The following is a 17981-nucleotide window of genomic DNA, read 5'->3' as shown; positions in this document are numbered from 1 at the left end:
ACGAGGACGTAAGCCAGTTAAAAAGTAGCAGAAGGTGATTTTTTCTTTAGATAAATTAGTTTTTGACGTTATATTTTGTGGTTTCGACAGTGGAAACATTACCTTTTTTGTCCACAGGGGCCGCCAAAATCAACCGAACGTCAAAGTTCCTTGTAGCAGCTTTAATATTACACATTTTTCACATCATGCACAGACTGACTGACTATCTATTCATTAAAATTGATATGGAAATGCTTCGTATGATGATTTTTCTCTCTCTGTCCTCATAACGCTGCAGATAATTAGCATTATTACGATATTCTACAATGTTTACAATGTTTTTTTATACATAAACTGCTAAATCAAAAATAACCACTTCAGATTTGTGCATGATTTCTGAGGACCAAGACTGTTTTAGGAACTAAAAAATGACATTTTTTAAGCCTCATGAGAAGCTTTTCACTTGTCTCAACCTGAGAAGTTGCACTTATATTGAATTTCTGCAAACGTGCACGTAGCAGGACTTCAGATGACTTTGTTTATAAGTCGGTGCCTTTGTTGTGATTGTAATTTTTAGCCTGTGCACAGCTGAGCATGTGTTATCTTGGAGGGAGTGCCTGTCACTTGAACGCACCGGATGAGCACCCTTCCCTTCCTCCTCTCGGCCGGGTTGGTGTGTCTTCCTTCCGGCTCGCCGAAAGAAAGTTGAGGGAGGTTCAGCGGCAACTGGGCTTTTATATAATGGACAGCCAGGGAAGGAAAGTGGTGGTCTGTGACAATGGGACCGGGGTAAGTTCACCGTTTTTGGTCCGACACGCTATCAATCCGCTGCTTTCTTCACATTATGTCGACCCGATTTGCTGAAACAGGAAGTGGGGCTGTCAGCGTCCAAAGCTAGCTTAGCTAGCGTTAACTGGGTGGGTAGCTAGCTAGCATGTTAGCCTGCTAATTTTCATTCATCCAGACCCGACGCGGAAACGGCACGTAGGGTGGGTTTACACGTCTGCATAAAACATGAATACACAGCTGTGACTAAAGCTCTCACACACACATGAGCCCCTGAATTGAAACAGACGAGTTTTAGCTCTTTTACCATCAACCATTACCAAGCTAACGCAGCTAGCTATCCGGCTAGTTTGCTGCTAGCATGTAGTTAACAGCTGGCTGTCTGTTTTTTTTTTTCTGACTGGCAGCTGCGTCGGTCATTTCAGTGATTTTGTTTTGCAAACGGTGCGGAATTTTTGCAGAGACATTAACGTTGTACGTTTTGTTTTAACGTTAAAGCACATTAAGTAGATATTTGTGCTGATATCCAACGTCGGCTAAGGTTAGCTAGGCCGTGGCAGGTTAATTGAGGAACCACCTTTATGTTTTCCTGTAACAGCAGCTAGCACCAACTCCCCGGAGAGAAATGTCAAATAACTAGTGATTATACGTACTTTGTGCGTTTTTACACGTATGCAGCTCTATTTTTGCTTGTAACGACAGACATTTTAGGAATTTGTGGGTGTGTAAGTCCTCAGTGTGGTGGAAAATAACCACCAGCCCAGTGTTGGACATATCTGGTCCTTTAATCACAACCCAGCTGGCTGCTCACAGAGTCCATTAAAGGCTGGTGAATTTAGGGGATTTTCAAGCAACTGAGCAAGCACTTTCTACCACAGCCAGCTCATAACATACAACTCTGCTGATCTGTATTTATGTGCAGGTAACACTGCTTCTTTTGATTGTAGAGACTTCCTTTCTGAACCGTGTCAGCAGTGAAAGAGGATGTTGGCTCAGCATGTCACCGAGTGACTAATGAGGCTTTTTTTTTGAGATGTGTCTTTTTCAAGAGCATTGTGCGATTGCCAGAAACAAACCTGCCCCTGTGTCCGGGTTGAACTGAGAAGTCAGGAGGAAGTGAGACGAGTCTGAAACCACAGCCATATATGTCACTGACACCGTTCACAGCCCTGATACGTGTTGTTTTACACCATCGGCCACTGTAAAATCTGTTAGTTTAACCTTTTTTGTGTCTACAAGCACATGCAGCTGCAAAACAGGATAACACACAACCCTGAATTTGTTTGGTTTGAATCACAATCTTTCAGTAAAATCCCCCGTGGATGGTGGACTGCTTCTGTGAGATTATTAATAGAGCAGCCACTGATTTGAATGACATTTCTACAGACGGCGTCCGTTTGTCTCGCTTGTTCCTCTTATAATCTTCAACCCAGTTCTTACGTTGCTACAGGGCAGCAGTGAACTGTGTGCACTAATTCAAAAAGTGTGCTTTAATTAGTTAAATTAAGTAGATCATCTTTGCATTTACCCAAAACACAGACAGTTTGGAAACGAGTCTTAATTAGGTCTTTCTCATTTTTACATAACTTGAGGTTACAAATGCAGAAGAAGCATTCAGTTATGAACACTGAACCATTTAAACCCAACAGGCTTGTGTATATATTATGTTTCGCAGTATTAAGTATCGCAGAGGAAGGATTGTGTGAAACTTTGTGTGTTGCAGCATCACAACTTGCATGTTGGGGAAAGTGTGTTGTGCAAGATCTCGATGTGATGTCAGTATTTTAATCTGAAACTCTGCGATTTTAGTCATCGTAATAAATACTATGATTCAGCTCAAATAGTGTCCTTTCCTCGACTCATGTTACAGTTGTAGCTTGATCTGCTTGGCGACACGGTGCGAACGATTTCTAATATTTAGAGTATAGTTATATCATACTGCTTATTATGTTATTATGTTTTTTAGGGCTTACAGGGCATGATGAGGTAAAAAAAAGATATTGTGATTATTTTTTGACATAAGAAAAGTGAGAATGATATTTTGCATCACAATTAAAAATTTTTATGAACAAAAAACCCAATTAAAATTATTTTCTACAAGTTTTATAGGCCAGTGCGTCTCAGCAGCACTACATAACTTCATTTTAATGCTGTTTTATCACACATTTGACCTTTTAATGAAGAAATGCAGCTCCTGAGATTTGAATATTGCACTTCAACCCTAGTTTTTTACTGTTAAAGCCTTGAAATCAACAAAGGTTTTCTATCATTGTGCTGGATTCACAGGGTCCTGGGATTGTAGCGTCTGTGGTGACATTTTTATCTCGGCCTGAATGCTAATGAAGTCCACTGTTATCAGCAGGGGGACGGTGACGTCTCGCTCCACTGCACCGTTTATCTCATCAGTACTTAAATGTATTTTCTCATCACTTCCCCTCTTTGTTTTTCTTGTCTCTCTCTCTCTCTCTCTTTTAGTTTGTCAAGTGCGGCTATGCAGGCTCCAACTTCCCAGAGCACATATTCCCTGCGCTTGTTGGGAGGCCCATCATCCGCTCGACAGCCAAAGTCGGAAACATTGAGATTAAGGTAAGAACTGGTCCAACTGGAACGATCGTTTTTTACGCCCAGAAGGTCTTGACTTCTGGGGCGAGTGGATCAGGAAACCTGTCAAGATATGAAATCAGGCACTAAATAGCAAAGTCAGTCCGTAATATGAACATTAAAGCCATTATCACTCTGAAAGACCTGTTGTAATTTTATAGTTGGCTCCACTAAGAGTCCAGTTCAGTTCTGAAATCAATCCTCTAACCACAAGTTCCACCTTTTAGACAAATAAGACTTCCTCCAGTGCGCTTCTTCAAACTGATGGTAGATCAGTTGATCGAGCAACAGACGTCCTTATTCTCTGAAAGTTTCCCTTTATTTTAGCACGAAGCCTTTCTCTGCCTCTCTCCAGTTTTCTTTTGTTTATTCGTCCTTTTTTTTTAAATATCTACCTTCCTCTTCCTCCATGTTTTGTTCCCCCACGATGAAGTAGAATGCCCAGAAGATGGTAAGTTCAGGTTGGTGTGTGTGCCTCCTGTTCCTGCCTGCTCCGGAGAGTTGTGTCATGTTTTAATCTCAACTGAAAATGAAGCTTTCTTCCTTTTTTTGTTTTAGATGTTTTGTTTTTGTCCTGGTGTGTTTTTCTCTCTTACTCACCCAATGATTTCATTTTACCACATCCCGACCAGTTGCAGACTTTTTGGGGGGTTGAATTTGAGTGTTGTTGGTCAAATCAGTGGCAGAGAGTCGGATAGATGTACGTTAATGCGCTCCTCGCTCCAGGCTCAAAGTGTTGCAGAGATGGCTGTAATGAATCACGGGCCAGCTGTTATCGATGGAGTGCTAAAAGAGATTTTGGACCGATTCCATTTTCTGAGTCTCTGATCTGCTGGTGCATCCTGACGGCTCCACCTCCTCCTCCCCCCCGTCATTCCTGCTGCTTTATAAGGACTGAAATAATCGCACCATTTTTCAGCTAAAGACAACTTAAAGTGTCAGCTGCAGCTGGAACGCTCGGTGCCAAATGATAAATATTGCTCATATATGCATCGCAGATCTGTTTGCTTTACTGTCATAACATATGATTTATTTAAGGAATGTCCGGTTCAGAGCATTCGCCTCAGTATCTGTGAGCCTTTCACCTTTTACAAGTGCAGAGGAAGTGTCCGAGCTCGAGGAAGCATGGCAGACAGCTGAAAGTTGGAGACGGAAGCACATCTGTTTTTCTGTTTTTCTTTTGACTTTTTTTTTTTTTTTTCTTTTTTTATTGAGACCACATGGAGGCAATGCCTGTGACTGGTACTTTGTTAATGCCAAAGCACACAGGATGAACCCATAAAATGGCTGCCTTCAGTAGGCTTTTGATGTCTCCAAATGGAACGTGAGATGCTTGACTGTGTGGCTAACACTGAGCTCTAACCCAGCGGTTGTTTACATTGCCAGGCTGCCTTGCATGCAGCTAGTTGAAACGTACTAAAACAAGTGGTTTACTGTAGCTGGAGGGAAGCACAAGTGTTTCCAGGTGTAGATGCATGGAAAATAATGGCTTGTTGTGCATGCTGGGTAACTGAGTTTTAAAAGCAAAGAAGCCACTTTGGGCGAGGACATGAATGCGCCTGTTGTTATCTGACGGATGACTCGTTTCAAGGCGAGTGAAGGCTTGATGATCCAGTTAATCTCATTTTATGAGATTGGCAAGCCAAGGGGGCAAGTTGAAATAACTAATTGTATTACCATAAACCAATACTCAGTGCTCGTCCATGCTCAAAATGACTCTGAATGATCCTAACGTGGGGGTGGGCGACACTGCAGAGCTGCTAAATATTTATCTGTGTTGACCTTTGACCTCTCCCTCCAGGACCTGATGGTGGGGGACGAGGCCAGCGAGCTGCGCTCCATGCTGGAAGTCAACTACCCCATGGAGAACGGCATCGTCAGGAACTGGGATGACATGAAGCACCTGTGGGACTACACCTTCGGCCCAGAGAAGCTCAACATCGACTCCCGCAACTGCAAGATCCTGCTGACCGAGCCCCCCATGAACCCCACCAAGAACCGCGAAAAAATCATTGAGGTATATTTATGTTTGTAGTTGTGTGAGGGGGGAAACTGGCTAAATTATGCTTTAATACTGTGGGTATGAAGATGTTTGATGTCTTCTGGCTTCTCCTGCAGGTGATGTTTGAGACCTACCAGTTTGGAGGAGTCTACATTGCTATTCAAGCCGTGCTGACACTGTACGCCCAAGGTAAGAAGAGAAGCACGCATTGTTGTGCTGCAGGTTTAATCAGAAGACACATTAACCTTTTGAGTTTGACTTCCTTTCACCCCCAAATCAGATTTACCCTGATGCTGGCGTTAAATCTGTGTTAAGCTGGTCAATTTTGAGTAGTTTAGTGGCTCAGAGACACACAAGGCTTTTCATTTGTGAAAACATTCCTGTAGCAGCATTCAGCTACCACACCTTTGTCAAATACTTTGTGCAAAGATTTGTTTTATGAGACTACTTAGATACCTGATATGATGTTCTTTGTGCTAGAAAGTCTAGACGGTCACACGAACATCACTTCACAAAATAATGTCACCTGTGTGGTGCTTTAAGCAACTATTTGCACCTACAGTGAGTCTGATTTCAAACACACAGCCCTGCTTGTGGTCCGTGTATTGCTCTCTCTGTTGTCTCTGAGTTTATACCAACTTGTTAGCAGCTATTAGCAGTTAATTGTTACATAACATGTTATCTTTTCAGGTTTTGTGTGCAGCCAACAAGGCTAACAAACACACCTCGATGTTAGAATGTAGATTGTTAACTCTTGTTTGTCTGTGTGTGTTTCAGGCCTTCTGACCGGTGTGGTGGTGGACTCTGGTGACGGCGTGACACACATCTGTCCAGTGTACGAGGGCTTCAGCCTGCCTCACCTGACGAGACGCCTGGACATCGCAGGCAGGGACATCACCCGCTACCTCATCAAGGTAATCCAGTCGGTCATGACAGTCTCTCAGTGTGAGACAAAGTGACAACGGACGTAACAAAAACTAGCACAACCAAGTCAATTAGTCATTAGAAAACTGGGTGTTACATCCGTATTTTCATTAAATTGTTAGGATGAGAAATCTGCTGGAGTTAAGTGTCTTTAAATGGGGTATAAAATTGAGAATTGTTTGGTCGAGACTTTCTAGGAAGGGGAAACGGGCATCAACATCTCTTGTAAAAAGAAGTAATTTAGCTCAGTACCAGTTCCTGTTTAAAAAGACATATCAAAGGGATCTCTCTCAGTCGCTCTAGAGAATAATGCTTTCTGACCAACTTTCTGCTTTTTCTTTCCCATTTCCTGTCCTATTTCTTCGTTTCTTGGTGCAGCTGTTGTTGTTGAGGGGTTACGCCTTCAACCACTCTGCAGACTTTGAGACGGTTCGCATGATGAAGGAGAAGCTGTGCTACGTCGGCTACAACATCGAGCAGGAGCAGAAGCTGGCTCTGGAGACCACCGTGCTGGTGGAGTCATACACGGTAAATAACCACAGGTTATAATTTTCAGTTAATAAAAATTACATGTATACATGTAAGCCACATGAATGGTTTCACTGCTTAGGTTCTTTGTACAGACACCCTATTAATACGTAAAGAGGAAGTTTTGCATGTGGCTGTTTTGTGAGAGTTGTTTCACAAAGTTGTTCAGCTGCTGCTGAGCTCACTTGTAACCTGGTGTTTGTGGTTGTCATTTAATGAGGTGTGCTGACACAGTAGCCAGTGTGTGGCCAGCCTTAAAACAGGTTGCTGCTCTCACATGGACATGATGTGCATCCTTCTCTCAGTTGGCATCAAACAGGGGGAATTGTAAATGGATTAATCAGAGAAACACAATAAAAGATAGAAATAAATGCCCAAAAGAGAAGATCTAATAGATCTTTTCTGCAGATTTAATTAACTCCAACATGTCTTCCTGTGGACGATCATGGTGGTTCATCATCCTACTTACTGTCCCCATGTTTCCTGCTGTCTCCCATCTAATAGATAAGCCTTAAAGCAATATTAAAAAAGGATACATCTTATTAAGGAAATAGAGGAATGTCTTATATCAGAAACACGAGGTCAAGAAAACCAGTCAGGACACAGTGAGACTGCATCTCAGGATAAAGAGGAGTGGCAGTTTAAAGCTTTCTTGCACTTTGCAGCGGAAGTAAATTGCATATTAAGACACGGTCACAAAATGTGTGAAGACACGTTCAGGGAAATCAAAAAAGTTTCATGTTTCAAAATGTGTCACCTGTCAGTAATTAGACTCAACATCCTGGCTGTGCCAGTATAAAGCTATTAACAATTGAAGTAACAATTTCAGACAGTTTCAAGCACTTTATCCAACGACCTTTAAGAATTTCCAATGTTTTCATTTTTGGAAATCAACTGGCTGTAATTGCTCGATGATAAAGTATTTACTCATCTATATTTCCAGCCCTCGGGCGAATTTCGGTTTTGTTTACTTTTTATGTCAAATGAGTTCTTTTTATGAACACCACATGCACACGCGTTTCCCATTTCTGCTCAAAATAGCACTGTTTGTAGAAAGAATCCCTCCTGAAGGATTTGTTATTCAAAAGTGGCAGTATTTTGACAAAACTAATGGGGTAACTAAATCTGTTTCTGCTCTGAGCTAAGTAGACTACCACATGCCTGTCGTTGGCTCTGTTGGCTGCTTCAGGACAGGGCAGCGCTGCTGACTAACTGTTTTCTCTGGGACTCAAACATATGGGGGTGCAGCGCTCCTCCACCACGCTTGCTTTTCTTTCCAAGGCCCTTTTTTCCCTGCAGAGGGAACCACAGAATCTAAACGCAGGCCCTGAAGTCTGTGTTACTGCACGCCTTACCGAGCACATGTTGTGTCTCAGAGCTCACTGACCATGAGTGTTTGGGTTAGTGTAGGCGACTGTGTGTGTGTGTGTGTGTGTGTAGGTGTGTGAACATGTATGTGTAAGTATCGTTTTGTGTGCACGAGTGTGCCGAAACAAGGAGGGCAATGTAACTGTGGCCGAAGGGCCCTGAACTGTGCGTTACATCATTTCCTGTGCAGCCACTTTGCGGCGGTGGCTGGGCTCCACTTCCTCCCACTGCCCTCGGCTGAATGAATCCTTTTTATAGTCACACACACATTCACTCTGCTCAGTTTGGAGCCCACACTCTCTGTGCTTTAACTTGCCGTACAGTATTATCTAAGCCTTGTTGAACTTGACACATAAACCTTTCTTTTAAAAGGGTTTACTGACGAGTTCTGACTTCCTTTCATCCATCACAAACAGCCACTGAACAGTATCATTCTTGATTCTTACATTCAAGATTTATGACTCTCCGTTGAGTCATACATTAAATCCTACCTCCTCAGCGGTGTCAGAATATCTGTTTTTCATTCCCTTTTCATCTCATCCCTCCTACACTTCTCCAGCTGCCAGATGGTCGTGTGATCAAGGTGGGAGGAGAGCGGTTTGAGGCCCCGGAGGCTCTGTTCCAGCCCCACCTCATCAACGTGGAGGGCGTCGGAGTGGCCGAGCTCCTCTTTAACACCATCCAGGCCGCCGATATAGACACCAGGTGAGGAAGACACATCAGTTTATACTTTACTGAGTGTTTCTACTGTAGCACACATGCATACACAAGACTAACAAGCCACAGCGAAAACACACACAGACAGAGATATGCAAATTGGTGGTGTCCACCCAGCAGAGCTCCCATTGACGCAATTCATGGTTTTGGAAATCAAAACAAAATATTTCTTGCGCACCAGAGTTCTCTATGGAAAGCATGAAAATTGATCTTTGGGCGTGTAAAAGACTGGAAGTATTCAAGGAAATGTGAGCTTGGAAATCGAATGCGACACTTTTATTATCATTATTATCTGATGTATTTTGTAGAGTTCACGGAGGGACTCCAAACTGGAACGTCTTGATTGTAAATCTTCCACATTTGTAGATCCAACATGGGGAAATTAAAGCCGTAGGGAAGGAAACTAGAAACATTACAAGATTATTTAAAGATGGTGCCTTTTTCTCTTCCTGTCTGCTTGTTGTTTTGTTTTTGTTTCCTCTTCTCACCTTCTGTATGTCTTCCCGTCATCAGGCCTGAGTTCTACAAACACATCGTGTTATCAGGAGGATCCACCATGTACCCCGGCCTGCCTTCTCGGCTGGAGAGGGAACTCAAGCAGCTGTACCTGGAGCGTGTGCTCAAGGGAGATGTGGACAAGCTTTCGGTGAGATATCAACTCATTTACGATTATGCTTCAGATGTCGCTTACAGTATGACTCAGGCTTTGAAAACATTATTTTAGCTTAACTTAGAACTTGATTAGTTGCACTGCCACCGGTGCGTTCTTAAAATAAATACAAGATTCAGATGATCCAAAGTCTTCTTTCCTGCACCAGGTATTTCTGTTGGTGTGAATTAGTGTTTCCAGCTGATTCTCTGGGTTTGTTTAAGCTGGCCTGGGTGGAGTTTCCCACATGTGAGAGTGCAGTCAGGTGCCAGAAAAGTTCAACAACCACAGGGGGAACATACTTGAGTTAGGTTTAGTGTGCAAACGGTGACTGACACCCGACAGTGTCTCCTTTGTCCTGATGACGGTAAATCCCAAACGCTGGGAGTTCACAGTAGAAAAAATTAAATGCCTTCAGTTATGTGCAGAACTGTCTCAAAGATATCTACAAGGTTTAAGAGCAAAGATGAGCGTTGTGTGATGTCTGCAGTGTACGCAGTCGACCACCAGGTGGTGCCAGAGGTTAAAATACATTCGTTTAATTAACAGAAAGCCTTAATAACAACCTACTCTATGTGGGGTTCACTTCCCAATTACACGTACGTGTTTTGGAAAAATATCACTACATTATGTTTCCATGTCAGCATCCCAAAGAGACAGATGATTTTACACAGAACTATTTTGTAAACAAACATCTTCAGATGACTCATACGCTTAAAAGGAAGTCATTATGTGCTTTACTTCGCTGCCCACAACTGCAGGCGTTTTCTTAGACTGTTTATATGTTCTTTTAATTAATATCTTTATGTGTAGTGATGGTGTGTTTCACATATATTTAAATGTGTGCAATCTTTTTTTTATTACACGGTTTACACTGTTACACCGAATAATTTGAGGCTTGACAGATAGCATGTCGATTAAAGTGGACAGAGAAGGAAAGAGGTATCGAAACGGACTTTCTGAACCATTCCTGTTGTTTATTCCAGTTCTTGCTATTCCAGATGCTCATCTTATCTTCCAAACACTCAAACTATGGCTACATACACCACAGAAACGGTGTCTTTTACCCTATTTAGTGACAATATGAGTGTTTTAAAATATACTGAGCATTCAGACAGAGAGCAAAGAAGTGGATTATTCAGCAGGAGTGATGTTTGATAGTTCCCCAGTCTTAAAAATCTGTCACCATGGGACTAAGTTGTATCTGACATGAATTGAAGCCACAGGATCAAATGTGTCACTCGTAGAAACAAAATCTCGAGAGCAGAATTACTCAGCGGTTCCCCTCAGCTTTTCTTAGCCCTGAGGCATGTTTAACTTAATTGTTTTGGTTTTACGACTTGAAATAACACTATTTTTGTCCACTTTCATTTGTGCTGATTCTACAAGCAGCAGACAGCTGTCTTCACATATTTCCCTTAGGAGAGGAGTGAATGTTGGACTTACATTATTCACTCCAAGTAAATGCTAACATTACCCGACTGAATGTCCTGAATATTTAATGTCAAACTGCTACATATGCGATGAGTATCTTCATACAAAGGTTCATTTTTGTTCCCTTGATTGGTTTTCTGTCATCCGTGTTACGTTTCAGTTGTGATGCCACGTTTCAAGTTGCGAGTTACAGGTGTTACTCCAGATATTAGTCCCGCCAGCTGTTTTAATTTACGTGCTGTACTCTTGCTAATGCTGGTTAAGCCGAGCTGCCTTGGGCACCAAAGTTATGACAGTTGGTCTCACGTTTACCTTGGCTGCTGTCATAAATTTTCATTTGCATGTAAAAATGCTGGAGGATATGTGCCAGCCCTGAAAAGTCCGAACTAAACAAACTAAAAGAGGGATTGTTTTGACAGTGGATAGTTTCTGTCGGCACCATCAGACCTGTGGCAAACACTCATTACTGTTTAGCTTAAGTAGCTAGTGAGCGTCTCTGGTTCTCTAGTTGTTGCAGTGTGCCCTGCAGTGTCGGCACTAGTCGGCCTTTATAATAATAATAACATTTATTTCTAAAGTGCTTTTCCCAGACAACAGTCACAAAGTGCTTTACATTGGCATTAACATACTGTAAGGAAACGTGACGTCCTGAGCCACAAAAATAACTTTTTGTCAAACATATTCTCAATCAGATGTGGCTAAATTAACGAGAGTGTTGGCACAAAATGCTGCTTTATCATAAAAACAGTTTGTATACTCCCCGTCCTTAGTCTTCAGGTTTTCCTTTGTTCATGACGAATACAGACTACTGCCACCTGGTGGTGTGGAGACTCATTTCCTCTCATGCAGGCACATAAGTATGAGCTTGTTGGCTGTCGGTTGTTGCCTTTGCGGTGTGTTCGAGTGCAGCTTTTTGGCCGTGACGCAGGCGACGCGACAGTTAGCTTGTTCTTTAATGTGGGTTTGATGTGTCTGGACCCTAAGGCCTCTCGATCAAATTTTAATATAAACCTCCTTGTAGCCGAGAGTGAAATTGTGCAAAATTAGGTTCACACCAATTAGAAAGAAAGTTTAAATTTAGAGAACTTACCAAAACAAAGTACAAAGAGCTTCAGTGTGAGACAAATGTATAAAATACCAAAAGAAATAAAAGAAATACATGAATGATAAGATTAAAATAATAAACAAGATATTAAATACTCAATAAAACACATCTGATTTGAGAAAAACACAATATTGGGACACACTGCAGACTACAGGACATTTCTTTGTTACACAGGGCCTTTTCTTAATGTCTCTGTGTCCTCTTGTCTTGTAGAAATTTAAGATCCGGATCGAGGATCCTCCCAGGCGAAAGCACATGGTGTTCCTGGGTGGAGCGGTGCTGGCCGACATCATGAAGGACAAGGACAACTTCTGGCTGACCCGGGAGGAGTACCAGGAGAAAGGAGTCCGCGTGCTGGAAAAACTCGGCGTCACCGTCAGATAAAGCACTGGACGGACAGACCACACACACACACCTACAAATACACACACATACACACACATACATGGCATAAACACATTTCCCCCTCGCCCACATTGCAGAGTATATATCTATTTATCCCTCTTCTTCTCTCTTTTGGCTCTTCTCTCCTCAAACACCGGAGGGAATCGAGCCGTCACCTCCCCGCTCTCCTCCTCTCTCTCCTCTCTGCCTCTCTTCTCTCCTGGTTTTGGATTGGCTCACACTTTTTCCTCGCAATCCCACCCTGAAACCTCTCCTTTACTTAGACTACAAATTGAAGGGTTAATGTCACTCTGCTGGTGTATTTTTGATTTTCTGGTAGAAAAAAAGTAATAAAAAAAAACCAGGGCGGTGAATGTTAACTCTGCTTGTTTACCTGTTTACTAGGTTTGTTGTGAATTAAATTCAGCAGGTAAACACCGCAGTGAGTGTTTGAGACGGTTTAGTTAAACCTCAGCAGAGGATAAAATTGATGCAAAGTTTCTAAGCAATTTGTCGTAATATCACAATCAGGGTCCACCACAAACAGCCACGGGCCGCTTTCAGCATCTGTTCCAGGTGAGCGAGAACTGATCACATTTTTATGTCGGTTTTTATAAATGATATCATGAGTTTTTCTTTTCTGGGAGAGGGATTACTTTTGCTTTTTCTTTTTTCTTTTTTTGTTGGATGTACGAGTTCAATTTATATCTTTTTAATTTCTTGTTTTTCCATTGACTCTTTCTTTTGTTGCTGTGCACTACTACCATTGTAAATGGAGTGTATTGTGGAAACAGAAGTTCCTCCATGTTTTTATGAAGAATTGATGGTTGATCTATAAAAAAGGGACAAATACACAAAGGAATAGCCCTTGAGCTCGACATCGGGTGTGTGTGACGGTACTTTGGGGTTTGTGGGATGCGTGTGTGTTTGGGGAGGGTGATGCTTTTTTGTTCCTCATCAGACAGCCTCGCCTCTGCCTCCTCTCTGGCTGTAAATCTCAATCTGTGCGACGACACCGGAGCACCTCACCTGTCGTATCCCTTCAGATCCACCAAAGCACGGAGGCAGTCGCAGGTCGACGATGAGAGAATCGAATCCGAGCGCAGAGCAAAAAAATAAAAATAAAACGGTATTTTCTGGATGCTGAAATCCTGTTGAGAGCACATTTAAGTTCTCCAGTCTTTCACTCTCAACGGTCGACTTAATGATTACTGGAGGCACTTCTTCTATTTTGAGTATGATAAATGTGTATATTTTTTTTTTCTTCTTTCCATGAACGTCTATCCAGTGCCAAGTGCAGTTAATGTTAACTGGATCTCTCATGTTTTAATGTCTCTTTCTTTTTGTCACGGTTTTTTATTTTCCTGTGTTGTTCATAGCATAACTGCCTAACGCTGATTTAAATAAAGAAAAGTGATTTATAAGGATGTTTGTGTTGTAGGTTCTTTATTTTTGACACTGCTGGTACCTGTTTTACATTTTTATTAGAATAACCCTGAGCGTGCAAGCCTGGGTTTTACTGTGAAAAGATATTTAATGAACCTTTTCAGTCCAAACCACAAACACACTCTGTTAACAGCAACAATATTTTACTTTTTTTGCTTAAACTCTGAGAACTTTCTCAAAATTGGAGGCAAATCAATATATTTGTGGCCAAAATTGATCAGATATATCAGTATCGGCGCATATAAAATAGTTTTTTCGGAGATAATAATGCAAAAGTGTCCACATTTGAGGAATCATGGCAGAAAAATGTGTCTGTCAGTATCGGCTTTTTTTCCTCCCTAATATCGGCTTCAAAAGTCCCGGGGCATCATTTCTGTAGTTCACAGTTTACAAAGTGATTTCTAGTTTTTAGTTTCTAATGTGAACATTTCCTGTCCTCCTGAGAAGAGTGAAAACAAATCCGTCCGTGCTGTGTCGCTACATCAGTTCCTAATTTTAATTTGGAGTTTTTAGAGAGGAAAACACCAGCGTGCAGTTACACAGACGAGTCCTGCTGCTCAGCCTGTCTGACGCAAATAAAGCATTACAGTTAATCAGTCTTGACGTTGAATAGCATCACAAAAAAACTCCAAAGGTCCATTTCTAACCTTTCTGTCAGCTTTCATCCACCACGCTGTCGTGTTCGCTCAGCGTTTTCATCTATATTCACCTTTATGACTCACGTAATCCAGCGTCTTAACAGATAATGACTCCTCTGTGTCTGTGCTTGTGTTACACTGTGTTTTAACGTTTCTCATGATCCCTTGACTATCACTTGTGGCTGTTACTCAGCAAGGCTTACATAGTCCTGCTTTAATTTAGCCACAGCTTCAGACTACAGACTGTATAGTACTGAAACATGTGTGCAGCGGTATATTTCCTTACAGCTCGGCAACGTGGGAACTTCTTTATGATTGTGATCGACGGGGGAAATGTTGACTGTTTTCTGGTTTTGTTGTTACTGTTTACTTCTCTTTATCAAGGCGGGTTTTTCTATTGAAGTCTAGATATCAAAACAAGCGATCATTCAGAAAGAGAGATCTGACATCTGACGGTTATTTATAGCTTCTTTTTTTTAGAGCTAGTAATAAAATGATTCAGAGAATGATTAAGAATCAGATTATGTGACGTGGATTTTAAGTTTTCTATATTGCTCACCATTTCTTCTAAAGAAGATAGTTTGTATGTTTTTGTTATCTATTGATAATGATTTTTTTATTCTTTGATTAATGGATGAATCATTTGTGCCACAAAACATCAGAAAGCAGTGAAAAATTAACAATATAGCGACATCGAATGTCCGAAACCCAAATGTATTCAGTTTATTGTGACGTAAGACAAAGAAAACCAGAAAACTCTGATGTTTGAGAGCCTGAACCATCAAATGTTCGACCTGTTTGCTTGAAAAAACGACAAAATTTACCACAATCTACTTATGAATTAGACTATTTGCGACTCCGGTCTTTTAGCAGAGAGCTGGAGGGGAGGTCAGATGGGCTGAGAGATAAACTGCTGCCAGAGGAGAGGATGGAGCTGTGAAGGTGACTGAGCCTCTGCACACAGACCAGAAGGAGGAAGAGGAAATGGAACAGTGGCAGAGGACTGGCGCCACCAGAGGAAGAGCCTCTCTTTCCGTGCCTGAAATAAAGATCTCACCCAGACTCTTCCGGCCCTGTTCCATTTTAATCCCTCGACTCTTGCCACTTCCCTCTTAACCCTGAACTGTTACCTCTGAAGAGCCGTTTGAAGTTTCCTCCCCATCGGAGACACAAACAGAGGCATCACGGAGGGGAAGGGAAGTATGAGGACATTTGCTAAAATACCGGGCTTCGGTGCAGTTTTCAGGGTGTGGTGCTTCGCTCGAGGCTCTCGGCATCACCTTTACGACCACTCAGGAAGAAATGTTGTACCTTTTAATCCCCTAAACTTGAAAAATCTCTTGTCACGTAAAAAAACAAACACTTTTCATGTGAATTTAAGACATTTTAGATGCGTCACCTCGGTCATGACTCAACTTTGACTCTCAACTTAAAGGGGAATTTGTACGATGTAGCCAGAAATTTAATTTAAAACATAAAAAAAAATGAACTAACATCATCAACAGAGTGTGAAGTTATGTCAAAGATGTTTATGTATTGTGCTGCAGAGATCTCTACTGAAGTTAGCATGCTAACAGCTAGCCCTGGCCTGTCCTGTCTCCTAATACCACTTTGTACCGCAAGAGGCGACAGTCTGATAGCGTAGCCGCCGTAGTTTCAGCTGGGAGATGCGAAAATGGTGAGTTTGCCACAATAAAATGTCAAGGAAGGACGTATTTTTTACACCTTTTTTCCTTAATTAACAAGAAAATACAACCGTACACCTTTTTTACCAACTCAGTGGTGTTCAAGACATCGTCGAAGGTCGGAATTTCCTCTTCAAGACCTCAACTTTCCGATCTCAAGGCAGCAAAAGTGAACACAAATCTTGGAAGACCGCAACAAAATTATGTCCCTTCGAACCCTCAGCAGTGCAGCCTCCTCGCGTTATAAACAAAATGGCACTGTTATATTCGGAAAAGTATCGAAACACTTCATTCACCAGAGTTTTACAAACCCAGTTTACAAGCAGGAATTCCGACTTTGAGCGGCGTCTCCATTGTGCTTCTTCTGGTCGGAGGTTGGAAATTTCAAGTGTAGCATAAAAGGAGTTTAATGCCTCTTTAACTCGTCGTAAAACACGCTTCATTCAAACTCAGCATAAATTAAATTAAACCCACCATAACTGTGTTGGTCTGTCTTTCCACAGTCGCCTCTGGTTTGGTCGAAATATGTGAAAAAATGATCCAGTCGCTGCAACCAAAGACAGCACAAACAAACAGTGTGGAGTCCAGTGTGGTGAGCGGTGGGAGGCGGTTATGCTGCCCCCTACAGTTTTGGAGGTACCCTTTGAATTCTGGTCATTTCTTACAAACTACACCTTTAAAGTCAAACGTGGCACAACTTCAACTCTGTGACAAACTGGACTGTTGGACTACAAATGGACCTTGCTGTGAGATTATTTCGTCAATTATTCAAAGACTCGACACCTTCAGGGATCTCTGTGTGCCTTTATTCCTTTTTGTCTGTTTTGTAATCATTTCGTTTTGCGAAAACAAGAACCGGATAAAAACCAAGAACCATCTCCACCTCTATTTCTGTTTCATTTTACATCTCTAGTTTACGTGACGTGGTAATACATCAGTAATTAAGCACTATAACTGATACGTGACACATTAATACATCAGCAGTTTAACGCAGGACTCATTCTTCACTCTCAGTACTTTAACATTTAGTGCTTGAGTGCACTTCACTGCTCAAAGTTTAACTTTTTGGAGAACTTCTGACTCTTAATTTGTATTATTTATTCTCCAACGCCTCGATAAACATCGCCGGTTGTTAAGTTGCCTTTGCACAAACCCTTATCAGCTGAAACATTTTCCACAGGGTGGGAGTAGAGGGATGTTTTCCTCGGCAGTCTTGAGGTTTATCTCAGGTGCAGGGTTGGACTCGGTCAGGCAATGCTTAAACAATTATCTGGCTCCTTGTAATCTCTAACTTCTGCAACATCTCAGCACAGTGTGGCTTTATGAGGGAGTTCAGATCTGACGGAGCAACAAAACGGACTGAAATGTTGCTAAATGTAGAGAAAAATAAGAGGAAAACATCACATTTCTTCCAGTTTTTTGCACATGAGACCGCAGCACCGGTGCAGGACGAGCCACCCATTTCTGTGAGCTTCAGCGGGAAGCGAGCGGCGCTGCTTTGTGCACCCAGAGAGGGGCCACGCTGACCCCATTACACGAGCAGATATCTTAAATGTTTGCACATGTGGACTGTGATGCTGTTTGCAGCCGTTGAGCTGCTTAGCAGGCCCCCAAAAGCCCTCAGGGACCTTCTTTTTCTTCTCTTTTCTCCCTCCTCCTCCCCTCTCTCTCGCGCTCCATCATTATCGCCCACATGCTTTTCCAGAGACATCCTGAGTGAAACAGCTCGACGTCC

At 42.1% G+C, this 17981-nt stretch overlaps 1 protein-coding gene across 1 annotated transcript; it reads left to right on the top strand.

The window, feature by feature from the left end:
- The first annotated feature begins 620 nt into the window (after positions 1 to 620).
- Positions 621 to 13904, top strand: LOC141009006 (actin-related protein 2-A). Its single transcript, XM_073481403.1, has 9 exons — positions 621 to 768; positions 3241 to 3351; positions 5168 to 5383; positions 5485 to 5557; positions 6146 to 6282; positions 6671 to 6820; positions 8748 to 8893; positions 9419 to 9551; positions 12307 to 13904. Exons 1-9 carry the CDS (start codon positions 721 to 723, stop codon positions 12475 to 12477), a joined length of 1185 nt encoding a protein of 394 aa, XP_073337504.1. The 5' UTR covers positions 621 to 720; the 3' UTR covers positions 12478 to 13904.
- Positions 13905 to 17981: the final 4077 nt, after the last annotated feature.

This window comes from Pagrus major, chromosome 15 (assembly GCF_040436345.1).
Source record: "Pagrus major chromosome 15, Pma_NU_1.0".
Classification (NCBI taxonomy): domain Eukaryota; kingdom Metazoa; phylum Chordata; class Actinopteri; order Spariformes; family Sparidae; genus Pagrus; species Pagrus major.
Note: the sequence above shows the minus strand (reverse complement) of the source record. Positions and strands in the feature narration are given on the sequence as shown.